The following is a 16,381-nucleotide window of genomic DNA, read 5'->3' as shown; positions in this document are numbered from 1 at the left end:
CTAACCAGAAATGAGTGCTCTGGTGCACACTGAGTTATGCCCTGAATTCCTCACAGTCTTAGAGCCTGCAAGGGATCCCTCATGCCATGGAAGTTGTGGCTTGCAATGGAAAGCTTTCCTGTAGTCTTTATATCCAAAGGGCATGTGCGTGCTCTCTGATGTGCAATGAATTCTGTCTGGGCAGAAAGCTTTTTATATTCCTTAGTCATAGAGTTTCTCCCCTTATGTATTTTCTAATATAGTTTTGACCTGAGAGAGAAATATTTCCTTCATCCTTACACCCTTACATTAGGGTTCTTCCCTTATGAATTATCTGATGCACAATGAGGTCTGGCTTTGGTAGAAGGCTTTCCTACAGTCGTTACCTTCATAGAGCTCCTCTCCTACGCAGAGTCTGGAAGAGCAGTTGGTGCTCTTAACCTGTGAGCCATCTCTCCAGCCCTCTTGTTGAACATTTTTAATGACAACTTTTTTCCATTTATTTGTTTATTGGGGAGATGATGTGTTCCGTGGTGAACATGTTGAGGTCAGAAGACAAATTGTAGGAGTTGGTTCTCTCTACCGCATGTCCCTGGGGGTTCAACTCAGGTCGTCAGATTTGGTGGCAAATGCCTTTCTCCACCAAGCCATTGCAACAGCCTCTGTTGAGAGTTGTTTTCATGTATGTTCATCAATGGTATTGACTCTGCTTTGACTACAGAAAGTTGTGCCTAACACTAATTTTGTTTATTGATTTTTGGGGTTTGTTTTTCTTTTCATTTGTTTTTTTGGTTTTGTTTTGTTTGGTTTTGGATAAGGTCTTACTCTGAAGCATAGGCTAGCCTGAACCTCACCTGTGTTGCCCAGTCAGACCTTGAATTTGCGGACTCTTGCCTCAGCCTCAAGAGGGCTGGGATTACTTGCATGTGCCGCTGTATCCCACAGCAGGAACCCCACCAATGCCCCAAGGTCGTAGGTTCGATATCTGTCTCTTCCTCCCTCTCCAGGATCTTGGTGGGTAGCCGAGGTTGGCTTGAGACATGTGATGCAGCTTCCTGAATGTCAGCATTGCACACTAGACCCACCACTCTGGCCTGGAGACAGGACTTCACTCTTTGTCCACACTAGCCCTGATCCCAGTCCTGCCTGCATCGGGTGCACATCACAGTGTTTAACTCCGTCTCTCTTAACAACCAGCAGCTGCCTGCGTATCTCTGCCTCCAGTGCGTTCTCCTCCGTGGCCATTTACTGTGGCGTGTGGGGAGTGTGGGTATCTCTGCCTCCAGTGCGTTCTCCTCCGTGGCCATTTACTGTGGCGTGTGGGTAGTGTGGGGCTCTCTGCCTCCAGTGCGTTCTCCTCTGTGGCCATTTACTGTGGCGTGCAGGGGTAGTGTGGGTATCTCTGCCTCCAGTGCGTTCTCCTCCGTGGCCATTTACTGTGGCGTGCAGGGGTAGTGTGGGGCTCTCTGCCTCCAGTGCGTTCTCCTCCGTGGCCATTTACTGTGGCGTGCAGGGGTAGTGTGGGGCTCTCTGCCTCCAGTGCGTTCTCCTCCGTGGCCATTTACTGTGGCGTGTGGGTAGTGTGGGGCTCTCTGCCTCCAGTGCGTTCTCCTCCGTGGCCATTTACTGTGGCGTGCGGGGTAGTGTGGGGCTCTCTGCCTCCAGTGCGTTCTCCTCCGTGGCTATTTACTGTGGCGTGTGGGTAGTGTGGGGCTCTCCAGTTCAGAACTGGTGCTTGGTTTTCTTTTCAGGAACTGGCGTTTAATTCAGGTGCCATTGTGGATCCTATATTTCTCTCTCACTTTCTTTGTCTCTTGAAATTGTGTCATGTAGCCCAGGGTAGTCTTAAGTTTACTCTGTGTAGTTTTCAAAGCATCCTAGTTCTGGCCATAAGGTGCAGCTGGGAAACCTGCAGAGCCTCTACTTGGATTTCTCGTATAAAGACCTTTGGGCTAACCTCTTGAAGTTTAGAGATGTTTCTGACAACAAATGTTGTTAGTTTCAATGTCTGTGAAAGAATTGTTCAGATCTACTAATGATCCTTTGAGTTTCTTGAGTGTGTGTGTAGCTCTCTTATGATGCTAAAATTCTCTCATTGAAACTACATTTTTATCTGTTTTCTCTTCTGGAACATACTTCTAGTGTCTGCTTCCTTAATGTGCATCCTTGTATATCAAAAAGTCAATTGTTCCCTTAATCTCCCATTTCCTAATCTGCCTGAGTTATCTAAAAATGAAGGCTTTGTGCTTTGGCTTTTCTCTCCATCTTCTCTGCCGTGGATTCTTTGGTTTTTACTCTTTTTTCTTTTTTAAGTTGCTTTGGGGTTTGCTTTTCCTTTTTTACATTTTTTTTTCTTTCAAGGCAGGGTCACTATGTACTCCTGATTGGCTTAGAAGTTGCTACCTATGCCAGGGTGGCCTTGAACTCAAAGAGCTCTCCCTGCCTTCTCCTCCCATTTGCTGGAAATTAACTTTTCTGTCACCATGCCTTGCTTTGTTTCCTTTTTCTTTTTCTCTTTCTTTCTTTCTTTCTTTCTTTCTTTCTTTCTTTCTTTCTTTCTTTCTTGTTTTTTTGTTTTTTTTTTTTTTGTTTGTTTTTGTTTTCAAGACAGGGTTTCTCTGTATAGCCCTGGCTGTCCTGGAACTCACTTTGTAGACCAGGCTAGCCTCGAACTCAGAAATCTGCCTGCCTCTGCCTCCCCAGTGCTGGGATTAAAGGTATGTGCCACCACGCCCGGCTTTTTTTTTTTTTTTTAATTGAGCTTTTTCCATGCAAAGTTTCTGACTGATTCTTGCCACTTTCTCTGTGTCCCATGTGTCCTCTCTCTAGCTTGGTTGTATTTTCTCTTTTATTATCTATTATCTTAAATATTCTCCAAGTCTTTATTTTGGGTTATTTATTATGCAGTTTAATGCCAGTTGAGGGTCAAATTCCAGCAGATGAACACTGTGAGTATAAGAACTATCTTATGAAAGTTTTTGTCTCACTTGTGATAGTGTTGTCCTTAGAGTGGACCCTGTCGTCATTCATCGCTGGACGACCTCACTTAGCACGTTAGCAAAACTGATCTACTACTTCCACTTGCAGGGCACTGCATGACCAAACCAGAGCTCATCTTTGAGTGGGAGCTTCGATTTGGACCATGGACCACAGCAGAAGCCTCAGTTGGATGCGTGTCCGGTCAGTGAGTGGGTCTGGGGCAAGGGCTCATCATATACAGATTGCGTTGAACTCTTTTTATACCCAGACTCTCCCCTGCAGACAGCTAGTCCTGTGACAAAGACACGTTTTATCACGTCTCTGAATGGGTTCTCAGTGTTAAAAGATCCCCAAGTTTCTGCTATTGAAGTATATTTTCTTAGATTTATCAAAACTTCAATCCTATGTACTACTTAGATCCAATGGTTCTCAATCTATGGGGTCATGACCCCTTTTGGGGGTCAAATGACCTTTTCACAGGGGTTGCCTGACACCACTGAAAACATACATATTTACATTATGACCATAACAGTACCAAAACTACAAGTTACGAAGTAGCAATGAAAATAATGTGGTTGGGGTCACCACAACATGAGGAACTGTGTTAAAGGTCATATCATTAGGAAGAGTGAGAACCGCTGGCATAGTTGGTTTTCTTGGTTAGTCGGTGTACCTAAATTCTCACTCTTCCTTCTTTTTTTAAATTAGGCATTTGCTAAAGTGTTCTTTCAACACTTGCTCTTGATCCCTAATGATTCTGTGTAACTGTGTTGATAATACCAACAGAAATCACCCCCACACTCGGAGCGCTGCCTTACATTCAGTGAATATAAAGTGAATCAAAGACACAAGGATTATGGTGACGTAGAACTCAGAGAAAGCTTACAAGGAGTGGAAAAAAGTAGGTCTGGGGAAGAGTAAACCAAACCCACTGTTAGGGAATTGTGTATTCATTTGAGTTTAAGTTTGACATAACTCTTTTCAAAATTTGGCGCATTGTACTTGACTCAAGGGTGGTGATGTTTTTAATATTTTCCCTGTTCATAAAGTGAATGCCAGGATTGAGGCTAACCATGAAAAACAAGAGAAAGATTTGTGGCAACTTGGAATCAACAAAGCAGTACGTCAAATGAAGACATGGTTGGTACAGGTGAAACACTTATCTGAACTCTCAAACTGCCTTTCAGAGCTGAGTGCACAGAAAGAAACCCTCAGGGATGCGGGGGCCTCTCCACAGGGTGTCTGCTGAGATGCGGGTCAGAGAAGAATCAGACCTTTTTCCTTTTAAAGAACAGTGGGCCTAAAATGTAGATTTGAAGTATGAAGACAAAGAAAAAGGTACCTTGGGAAGAAAGCAATATTTGGAACTGTGCCTGTTGGTTTCCAGAGAAATATCCCCCAGCTTGGCTTTTTTATTATTGAGGAAATCCTCTAGTATCCTAACCATCTTAGTCTCTACAATGGGACCCCAGATTTGTGGCGTTCTATTCAATATATCTATTGAGGGATGTCCATCTAAATCTGAGTGACCTTCCTGACACAGCAATGAAGCTGATACTCCAGGTCTTCCAGTAGAGCCGGTCAGTACTGGGAGTCCTTTTATTAGGAAGCACTTAATGCCCAAAACATGAAAAATGTAAGGAGCAAATCACTAAGTTTAATGTGTGGGATAATGTTCCATTATAAGATATAACTCAGAAAAGGGTAAGTAACACATAAGAGAGTGTAAATATAGTTATCCTGAGAAATCTTTAAATAAGTAATTATGCTTCAGAAAGCATTAGGATATATGTGTTCGGAAATGGCCCAGTGAGGATAAGTAATATAAATAATTTTGATGTCTCCAGTTAGAACTAAAGGTTCAGCCGGGCAGTGGTTGCACACACGTTTAATCCCAGAACGTGAGACGCAGAGGCAGCCGAATGCTTCCTATTGTAAGTAAGCCCCCATTCACCATCAGAAATCTTATTACGGGAAGTATATGAATGTACACATCGTAGCAAAGTATTCAATTTGAAGTCAGCCCTCACCTTTCATCTAAGAACATATGCAGAAAGAAACCTGTGGATATAAAGAAAGCAAGAAAACTGTTAACTTCATGCCATGCCTTACTATACATCAGAGAATTCACACAGCTTGGAATTCCTAATAACATGAAGAATGCAGGAACCTTTTCTCTTGCAAGTCACAGCTCTGTACATCAGAAATGTCATGCAGGACATAAACAATATGAATGCAAAGCTTTCTTGAGAAAGTCTGACTTTGCTTGACATCAACGGATTCATACAGATGAGAAACCTAATGAATATGGAAATGTAGGGAAGCCTTCCTTTACAAGTCATGCATGCGTACACCACAGACTCTGCGTAGGCGAGGAGCTCTATGAAGGTAACGACTGTAGGAAAGCCTTCCTCCAAAGCCAGACCTCATTGTGCATCAGATAATTCAGAAGGGAAGAACCCTAATGTAAGGGTGTAAGGATGAAGGAAATATTTCTCTCTCAGGTCAAAACTATATTAGAGAATACATAAGGGGAGAAACTCTATGACTAAGGAATATAAAAAGCTTTCTGCCCAGACAGAATTCATTGCACATCAGAGAGCACGCACATGCCCTTTGGATATAAAGACTACAGGAAAGCTTTCTATTGCAAGCCACAACTTCCATGGCATGAGGGATCCCTTCCAGGCTCTAAGCCTTATGACTGTGAGGAATTCAGGGCATAACTCAGTGTGCACCAGAGCACTCATTTCTGGTTAGAATCTGTATGAAGGCAGAATGCAGGAAGGCATTCAGATACACGTGAAAACTTACTGTTTATCGGGCTGGAGAGATGGCTCAGTGGTTAAGAGCACTGTCTGCTTTTCCAGAGATCCTGAGTTCAAATCCCAGCAACCACATAGTGGTTCACAACCATCTGTAATGGGATCTGATGCCCTCTTCTGGCATATAGATAAATAGGCAGAGCACTCATACTTTAAAAAAACAAGCAAACAAACAAAAAACAACTTACTGTTTCTCAAAGGACACATTCGGGGGGGGGGGGGAGCCCTGTGCAAGTAGAGCCTGCAGGGAAGCTCTGACCCCCACGTTGAAATGACCTGCATCAGAGAATACGTGCAGTTGAGAAATGAGACGAATGAAAAGAGTGCAGGAAAGCCTTCTACTGCAAGTCAAAGCTCTGTCTCTGTCAATGAGCTTGTGTGTCAGAAAGCACGCAGTTATAAAGAACACAAAAGAGTTAAGGGGAATCTCACTCTGCTTCTAAGACAATAGAGGAGAAGACTGTCAATGTAAAGAATTCAGGGAATCATTTTACATGAAGTTAGAACTGTCTTAACACCACAGAGCACACACAGGAGTGGTGTCTTTAAGCCAGTTCCTAACTTCAGATTACTTATAGGTGAGAAGCCCAATAAGTGTAAAAAATTCAGGGAAGACTTCATTTCATTTGAGGAAGTGATATAAAGATCTTTATTTTATTTTATTTTATGTATATGAGTGTTTTATCTGCATGAAAGCCAGAAGAGGGGCCCTGATTCCCAGGGACTGGAGTTAACAGTGGATGTGAGGCAAACCCATCTGTGGAGGCCTGGAACCGAAGGAGAATCGTCCGTAGAGCACCCTTTGCTCTTAATCATAGCACCATCTATATGGGCAACTGCCCTGCACTGTCTGTATTTGTAGAGTTTCAAAATGGAAACCTTAAAGCCCAGAAAGAAAATTCTTTAACAGTGCACTTCAAGTTCTCAAAGACCATGAGTGTCAACCTAGACTACATCCCCAGAAAGACCATGTACCCTAGTTGAAGGGAAAGAAAACCAGCCTGACAATTCATGGCCACAGAACATGGCCCTACAGAGTAGACTGGAAGCAAGACTGTGCACTTAGGAGAGAAATAAGCATAGCCAGAGAAGATAGAAAAGACCAATGAAGCTACAGATACTGAACCACAAAATCTACTAAGGATACAACAGAAACAAACAAACACAATAAAAGCTCAGCACAATACCAGTGACCAATACACCTAAGAATAATAACAGGAACTATGAATGGCCTCAACTCCCTAATCAAAACACACAGGGTAGTTGAGTGGACTAAGAAACTCCATCTGTTGTCTACAACAAACTCACCTCCAACAGATGTGATCAAGAAGCCAGCAGATGTTGCTGTTCTGATGTCTGGCAAATATCTTCAAACTAAAACAAAGCAGAAGATATAAGGTATTCTTCATTTTCATCACTGGAACAACTAACTAAGAATACATCACAATTCTGACCATAAATGCACTGGATTCTGGCATACACACAGCTTCATAAAATGCATACCACTGTCCTTAAAAACAAAGGTCAACTCCACTCAAAACACCACTTTCTCCAGGAGACAGGACATCTACACAAAAAATTAAACAGAAACAACAGAATTAAATAACAGTGTACATCAAATAGATCTGATATTTCACAGCCCATGGAGGCATCTCTAAAACAGGCCACAAGTTAAACTGCCTCATATCAAATACGGGACTGGAAGCAATGATGAAGCCTTCTACAAAGAAGCCCCGCCCAGATGGGTTCACCCCAGAATTCTATTGGATGTCCAAAGAAGATCCACAGACAGTTGTTTAAAAAAGAAAAGAAACAGAAGACAACCCAAACCAGGTAAAAACAACTTCTAAGCACTCACTATACAGTAATTGGACAATCTCCAGCCACATCATTATATGATGTTAAAACAGAGCAGTTTGGTCTGAAGAACCAGCCAGCATGAGAGCTCTGAGCAGCAGCTTGTATCTGTTTCGCTTAAGAGAAAACCAACAAGAAATGCTATCACAGCAGGAAGACAGGACATCCAGTGAGGGATGGGGTTGCCACCGCACAGTCACATCTCTGACCCATAATTGCATGACCACTTCTGTACCCTCTCCATCCTAAAATCCTCTTTGATGGTACTCTCTGCTCTTTCTCATCAGCTGATTTCTAATGGCTCTTGGTTTTCCTATCGTCTTTCTAAAGACATGTGGTGCATCTCAATGTGGTGTATCTCACTGTACGTGAATTGTTCTTTATAATGTTTGCACGGCCTTAGTGTTGTTACGGTTACTCTTGTTCAATCCTATATGTTTCAGAATCCAAAGCATATCTTTTTTTTTTCTATCCCCCCACCCTACCTCTTCATTCTTATTTTTCTTGTTTTGCACTGCTGGTATAGAATCCATGTTCCTGTACAAGCTGGGCCATTATTAGTAATGAATTTCTGGTTCCAGGACAGCCAGGTCTACACAGAGAAACCCTGTCTCAAAAAAACAAAAACAAAAACAAACAAAAATAACTATGAATATGCTAAATAAGTTAGATTAAAATTCCTAATGCAATTTATAGTAACCTGCTTGCTCAGCGATAATCCACCTGTAGAGCTCACAGTTAAATGGTTTTCACTTACATGAAAGTCCCGATCAGAACATGTTCTCCACTCAAACACAGCAGTCAGTGTGTTATAACCATTGGTAGTCACTACATTACCTTCATATTTCCTTCTTCTTCACCATAAATACTAATCTACTGGCTCTCTAGCTGCAGTTCCTCTTGTGAACATTTTAAGAAGAGAAGTGGATTATTGGTGGACTTAATGGTTGACATTTCTCAGTGGGCAGAGGTGTCTTAGGTGACATCCATATTGTAGCATGTATCAATATATTATTTTCATGATGGATAATATCTAATTCTATGGCATACCAAACTTTTAATCTAATCAACAATAAATACATTATGTTTATATATCCCTATGGACATCACATATAAATGTTTTATTAGTATTGAAATTAAAGTTTAATATCAACATGTAGCTTATATTTATCTTGAGTCCAAGAATCCTTGATCATCCTGGACAAGATACGAACAGTCTTTGGTGGTAGAGGAGCTGGAAGAGAGAGAACCTAAGCTGTATAAGTGATTGTATTGGGGGCTGGGAAGATAGCTCAGTCAGTAAATGCCTGCAAGAGAAACAGGAAAATCTGATTTCAGATCTCTAACACCCGTGCAGTAGGAACAGCAGCACATCAATGCTCCCAAATGGAAATGGCAGTCCTGGGAGGCTCCCCAGAGCTTATTAGATGGCCAACCTAGGCAAATCAATGAGCTCTAAGTCCAGGAGGAGGCCTTGCTTCAAATTACACAATTGAAAGCAATATTGCCAAACACCTAGAGTTGACCCTGGGCCCCATGTGTGTGCACCCTCATATATGTACAGATTCCAGAGTGCACATATGCACACACTCACATGAACACACACAGAGACACAATGGTTCCATCACTAATATCACTATCTGGGCTTCGTGGGTTTAGGTTAACATTCTTGATGAGAATCCATATTAATGTCAGTGGCATAACTGAGCTTACTTCAGAGAAGCCAGTGGAGATGGAGCATGGTGGCACATGCCTGTGATCCCTGCATTTGGGAGGCAAAGGCGGGAGGATCTCTGAGTTCCAGGCCAGGTGGGACTACAAAGTAAAAACCTGTCTCAAAGAAAAACCACCAAAAATAACCGAATGCAGAGAAATTTCTCACATCACTGAATAACGGTGAAGTCCGAGAACAGAAGAGTCCGGTAGCAGTGGCTGCCGCTTCCTTCTCAATCTCAGCAACGCATTTAAGGCTGGGTCTATTTTACCTGTACAGCTCAGAAGGCTGGTCTTAAATAATGTGTAATGCTGCACTTTTGGTAGAGAACAATAACAAAATTATGAATTATGCCTTGGGTATTGTGAGTGAATAATATTGTGTTTAAGGGAAAAATTATATGTATAATAAAAAATTTTAAATGTCCTACAGGTAATAATGCTTGATCTTATATGAACAGGTTCAAATTGGCTCTAAATTATGCCTAACTTGTGAATATTACAATCTAAAAGCTATAACTGTATTGGAAAAATCTAGTCCTTAAAGAAGAGGGCAAAGACAATACTAAGTGAATATAAATTATGTGTGTATGGTTTTAAAATATTTCTAGGAAAGCCATGGAAGTTTTGGTAAAAGCAAGAAGCAGATTTTAATAATATATGTTAAATAAACATTCCTGAAAACATGTACTGAGAGACAAGCAATGTGCTTAACATGAAGAAAGAGCTTGCTTTAGCCCTGGACAACTAGTCCTTGCCTTCACCCCACCGTTCTTTCTGGCTGATCTCTTGTAGCTGTCACATTGATATCAACACCACAATTGCTGGGTGTGGAGTTAGGTGAAAGAGGAATTAACAACAGGAATCTAGCACTAGGATGAGTTAAGTTCCAAGATGAAATGAGCCTGTGTTTCATAGCATATTCCCAACTTGGAGTCTGAATTGCTTGCCTGCAAGACTCATTAGTGTTTCCTAATTGTGGAAGGCCATACTCTCTGGGCTCTCAAACTCTTTTCTAAGCGAGGAAGCTAGAGGAGGTAATGGGTAACTGTACAATCAAACAAATAGCCTGATTTTAAGATCACAACCTTCACTTGACTATAGCAGGGAAGAATTTCCATAGGAAGGAATAGAGGATTTTTCTAAAGGTTATGAAAATATTGGATGTTTGCATACCTTAGTATCTCAGGATGACAGCAGACGTTTGTTCTATTTCAAGTTGAGCCTGGTTAAGGGGGTGCAGTGGTGTTCACAAGTCTATGATTTTAGCCCTGGGAGACTTGAGAAAGGATAGCAATCTGAGCCAGCCTTTAACTGGGCCTCAATGAGAGTTGCAGGCTCTCATCCCAAGTCCTGCCTTAGAATGCCTGAAGGCAAGAACCTGTCTTTTTGGCTTCATTCACTCATGGGTTTGTGCCATCTACTGTTGCTTGGGATTGAGGGGTTGAGAACTAAACCCTATCCAGTCCAGCAGTGAGGGGAGCAATATTCAATCAGCATTAGAGACCGTAGAGGCTGGGCATTCACTCTCTTCACCATAGCTGTTGATCTGAACAAACCATTATGTGATCTGTCACCAGGATCATCTTGATCAAGAGGCACTAATGCCATCTCTGTTCCCGCTGACATGCTGCTGCCTTGAGAACCATAGTGAGGACGCTGGGTGTCCTGGAATCTGGAAATGGTGAGTCTGTGACAAATCCCTAGCATGGAGCACAGGAGTGAAACTTCTGTGACTTTCTCTTTTAGTTATATTACAAAACATAATTTACATCAAGGTTTAATGAATAAACAAATTCAGAAAGCCAGTTTCCTTCTGGGATGGGTCTGGTGGTTACCCCAAGCCTCAGTGGATACCCACCCCTCGTGCACATGTGGGGTTCAGTGGGTTGTCTTTTAAAAGGAGGAAGGACAGAACATTATGATAGAGTATTGTATGGGAGTGGGAGGGTGAGCTGGGTGGATAGGTCAGATACATTGTATATAGCTATGAAATTGTCAAAGAATAAGAATATTTTAAAACTTAGGTAGAAAAACATATAAGTTGGTTTATGTACTTCTGTTGCCCATGAAAAACAAATCTCTAACTTCTTAGAGAAGATACCACGTGAGTGGCGACGACTTAGGAACATAGATTCAGTTTCAGGTCTAGCCTGGAGCACATATGTGCGGAACCCCCAGCCTGATGAATGCCTGGAATTCTCCTACCTGTGCCATCCTCAATCCTTAAACCTAGCCTTGGACTTACAGCCTGTGGGCCAGGCTAGCCTGATGAGTGCCTGTCTTAGGGTTTCTACTGCTGTGATGAAACACCATGACCAAAAGCAACTTGGAGAAGAAAGGGCATACTTTAGCTTACACGTCCTGATGGCAATCCAGCATGAAGGGAAGCCAGGGCAGGAACTTAAAGAAGGAACCTGGAGGCCGAACTTAAATAGATGCTATGGAAGAATTCTGTTTACTGGCTTACTCAGCCTGCCTTCTTATACCACCCAAGACCACCATCTCCAGGAGTGTCACCACATACAGTAATGAACTGTCCCACATCTATTATCAGTCCAGAAAATGAACCACAGTCTCATTCACAGACCAATCTTATTGCAGAATTTTAGTTGAGATACCCTCTTTAAAAGTGACTTCTAGCTGTGTCTTGTAGATGTATAGCTAAGCATGACAATTTACCCCTCAACTTGACACATAAACGTATCACTGTTAAACTAAACCTTTTCCTTTTTTTTTTTTTTTTTTTTTTTTGATTTTGTTTTTTCAAGACAGGGTTTCTCTGTGTAGCTCTGGCTGTCCTGAAACTCACTCTGTAGACCAGACTAGCTTCGAACTCAGAAATCCGCCTGTCTCTGCCTCCCAAGTGCTAGGATCAAAGGCATGTACCACCACTGCCTGACTCTTTCCTTTCTTGTCAGTAAGATGTTCTATTAATATGATAATATAAAACATTCTAAATTTTTAAAAGATTTGTTTATTTTTTATATATATGAATACACTGTTTCTGTCTTCAGAAACACCAGAAGAGGATATCAGATCCCATTACAGATGGTTGTGAACCACCATGTGGTTGCTGGGAATTGAACTCGGGTCCTCTGGAAGAGCAGTCAGTGCTCTTAACCACTGAGACATCTCTCCAGCCCCAACATTCTGAATGTTTAAAGTTCCAGAGTCTTTATAAATTCACATACCTTAAAATTCCAGTTCGTTTAAAACAGCCAAAGCTTCTCTAAACACGCAAAGCGCTCCATTATTGGTGTCTGTGAAAGAAAAAAAAGTAAATACTTTCTTACTCCAAGAGAGAAGAGCCAGGGCACAGTCACAGGCAGGTCAGAGCAGAACCGAAGCTCAGCAGTATAAAAGGTTTGGTGCTCGGTACCTGAAGCTCATTCACCATCCTCCGTGCTCCAGTGGGCCATGCCAGTCGGTGGCACTTCTGCTCTAATCCTTCACAGAAAATACAACTTCTTTTCTAGACTCTAACTTGTCTCTATACCTTGATGTAATAAATTTCTGGTAAAACAAAAAAATATATCAGAAAGATCAAACACAAATAAATTACTTAATGATACAATTAAGAATTTGGGGGCTCGGGCTGGCAAGATGGCTCAGCAAGTAAGAGCACTGACTGTTCTCCCGAAGGTCCTGAGTTCAAATCCCAGCGACCACATAGTGGCTCACAACCACCTATAATGAGATCTGACGTTCTCTTCTGGTACATTCAAAGACGGCTACAGTGTACTTATGCATAATAATAAATAAATCTTAAGAAAGAAAGAAAGGAAGGAAGGAAGGAAGGAAGGAAGGAAGGAAGGAAGGAAGGAAGGAAGGAAGGGAAGGAAGAAAGAAAGAAAGAATTTGGGGACTGGAGAAATGGCTCAGTGTTTAAGATCACTGGCTGCTCTTCTGGAGGTCCTGAGTTCAAATCCCAGCAACCACATGAAGACTCACAACCATCTGTAATGAGGTTGGATGCCCTCTTCTGGTGTGTCTGAAGACAGCTACAGAGTACTTACATATAATAAATCAATCAATCTTACAAAAAGAAAAGAATTTTGGAAAAGAATAACAAACCAAATCTAACAGATGAGCAACAAATTATAAAATCAGAGAATTTAATGAAGTATAGCTAATGAAAACAATACAGAGAATTGACAAATCTAATTGCTATTTCTTTGAGAAGGTTAAGAAGATTGACAGGCCCTTGGGCCAATTAACCAAATGAAACAGGACCCAAATGAGAAGAATTTGAAATGAATGGGGAAACATTAAAACAGACACCAAAAAAAATTCAGAATACTGTAAGGGAATACTTTAAAAACCTAAACATTAAAAGATGGATAAAATCCTAGATTCATCTGAACCACCGAAGTTACGAAGATATGGAACCTAAAGAAATCCCCAAAAGTAAGGAGATTGAAAGACTATTTAAAAAGCCACAAGATGCTGGGCGGTGGTGGCACACGCCTTTAATCCCAGCACTCGGGAGGCAGAGGCAGGCGGATTTCTGAGTTTGAGGCCAGCCTGGTCTACAGCGTGAGTTCCAGGACAGCCAGGACTATACAGGACTAAACCCTGTCTCAAAAAAAAAAAAAAACCAAAACAAACAAACAAACAAACAAACGCCACAAGACTCAAAAATACCCAGGTCTGGAGGATAGCTGCTGTGATGGTTTGAATGAGAAATACCCTCATCGTCTTAGGCATTTGACCACTTGGTCTCCAGTGGAGGTGGAGGTAGTGTAGCCTTGATAGGTAAAGCATGCCACCACTACCTGCCTCCTTCAAGTTCATTCTCTCTGTCTCTCTGTCTCTCTCTCTCTCTCTCTCTCTCTCTCTGTCTCTCTCTCTCTCTTTCTCTCTGCCTGTCTCTGTCTCTCTCTCTGTCTCTCTGTCTCTCTCTCTGCTTGAAGATGGACTTACAAAAGTGTATACAAGTATGAAACCAAATGATCATTGCAGTAGATGCAGAAAGGCCTTTGGCAATATCCGATATGCCTTCGTGATGGGGCTAGGAGGGACATACCTCAACATAAACTATGACAAACTTACCACCAACCTCATTCTAAAAGGATTGCGAGAGAGTAAGAGAATGAAATTAAAGGGAAACAGATGAGAAAAACAGTCAAATTACCCTTATTTGCAGATGATAAGATATGATATACTAAAGTTTCTACAGAATTCTACACTTTCAGCAAAGTGACAGGGTTCAAAACCAACTTAAAACCAGTAGCTGCTCTGTATCAGCCACAGAGAGAGTCTGAGAAAGAGAATAGCAACACTCTCACTAACAATAGCCCCCTCATATTCGCATATATATATATATATATATATATACATATGTGTGTATATATGTGTGTGTGTATATATATATACATATATATGTATATATATGTATATATATATATATGTAATCCTAACCAATGAAATAAAAGTCTTCTACAATGAAATCTTTAAAAAAATATTTTCAAAGACATTGAAGAAAATAGAAAATGGAAAGAACACCCCCCCAAAGATACATTGGATAAAACGTGGCATCTTCAATAAACAATGCTGGGAAACGCTGGATATCTACGTATATATAAGAACTGAATTAGACTCTATTTGTCACTTTACATGGAAGTCAACTCCAAATGGATCAGACCCACACAGCTGAGCCACCAGAGAAATCTCAGTGGTCCGTTTTGCTTCTCCTTTTCTGAAATACTGCTAGGGATTTGAGACCATGAAAGTGGTTACAAGATCCTCCCAACCCATTTCTTTCTCCGAGATCCGTGGAGACTGGCATGTGTCCAGGTCCCTTTCCTCCAGAGCTTGGGAATTTAATCTCTATCCCCTCAGGTAGGCTTTGTGGAAGCTGATACACTCTGCACTCTAAGCAAACTAGCGGTCACTAAGGTAAGGAGTGGGCACAGGCCAAGAAAGAGCTGAGGTCCACACAGGCTGCTGCCGCTCTCCATTCACTCTGCCCTGTTCACTCCTCTGGGCAAGCCATAGACAAGCTGGATTGTTGGCATCAACCGTGTTTCCTGGTTTTATGTCAACTGGAGTCATCAGAGAGGAAGGAGCCTCAGTTGAGGAAATGGCTTCATGAGATCCAGCTGTAAGGCGTTTTCTTAGTAAGTGATCAATGGAGGAGGGCCCCACTTGCCCATTGTGAGTGGTGCCATCTGGGAGCTGATAACCTGGGTTCTATAAGAAAGCAGGCTGAGTAAGCCACGGAGAACAAGTCAGTGAGCAGCATCCTCCCTCGGTCTCTGCCTCCGGGATCCTGCCCTGTTTGAGTTCCTGTCCTGACTTCATTTGGTGATGAACAGCAATGTGGAAATCTGAAGCCAAATAAACCCTTTCCTCACAATTTGCCTTTTAGTCATGGTGTTTTGCTACAGCAATAGTAACCCCAACTGTTAGAGAAGTAGTAAGCAAACCATGCTGGAAGTTCCTTCCAGGGAAACATTTAGTACATTTTAACTTCTGCCCCATCCCCTGGGAGGAAGCCAGTGGAAACACATTACATGGATAGAACATCCAAGTTTTACCTGTGCTCTTGACTCATGTGGATTCACCTGAGTGGAATAGCAGAGTTTAGGTAACCTGACTTCGCTCCTCAGGGTGACTTTTGTAGTTGGAATTGTTTCTTAATTACTTAGTACACTGATCCACTGTGGAGCTCTTACCTGTGTGAGCCAGGGCATTCCAGAATCCTTTTTTATATGGTTGTTCTCTAAATTATATAGAACATAGAAATCTGTAAATCCGTGTATACTTTTCAGAAGGACCTGGGCTATGTGAAAATATTTATTGTAGTGTCTGTGGATAAAGGAAATGTCAATTTTCTACTATTTAAGGCATTTAAATCATTTCCCAGGCATGACCACTATTCACCTAAGATATTTTTATATGACTCCAGATCTATAGGTATACAGCTGGCTCAAGCATTTGTACTGATGAGAAATCATAAGGAAGTTATTTTAAGGACTGGAGAGATGGCTCAGCAGTTGATTGCTCTTCTAAAGGTCCTAGTT

The 16,381-nt window shown here is 41.7% G+C and overlaps 1 protein-coding gene and 1 pseudogene across 4 annotated transcripts in view; both read left to right on the top strand.

Moving 5' to 3' along the window:
- Zfp810 (zinc finger protein 810) overlaps positions 1-16,381 on the top strand; it is a 31,078-nt gene that overhangs the window by 6,239 nt on the left and 8,458 nt on the right. For all 4 annotated transcript variants that reach the window (XM_011242474.3, XM_011242472.3, XM_011242473.2 and 1 more), the window contains exons 3-4: positions 3,067-3,159; positions 10,934-11,037. In XM_011242474.3, coding sequence (XP_011240776.1) covers positions 11,035-11,037 — 3 coding nt within the window. In that variant the 5' untranslated portion in view covers positions 3,067-3,159; positions 10,934-11,034. The remainder of the gene's footprint in view (positions 1-3,066; positions 3,160-10,933; positions 11,038-16,381) is intronic.
- On the top strand, positions 4,889-5,630 carry Gm18225 (predicted gene, 18225; annotated as a pseudogene).

The sequence above is a fragment of the Mus musculus genome, chromosome 9, assembly GCF_000001635.26.
Source record: "Mus musculus strain C57BL/6J chromosome 9, GRCm38.p6 C57BL/6J".
In the NCBI taxonomy this organism is placed as follows: domain Eukaryota; kingdom Metazoa; phylum Chordata; class Mammalia; order Rodentia; family Muridae; genus Mus; species Mus musculus.
Note: the sequence above shows the minus strand (reverse complement) of the source record. Positions and strands in the feature narration are given on the sequence as shown.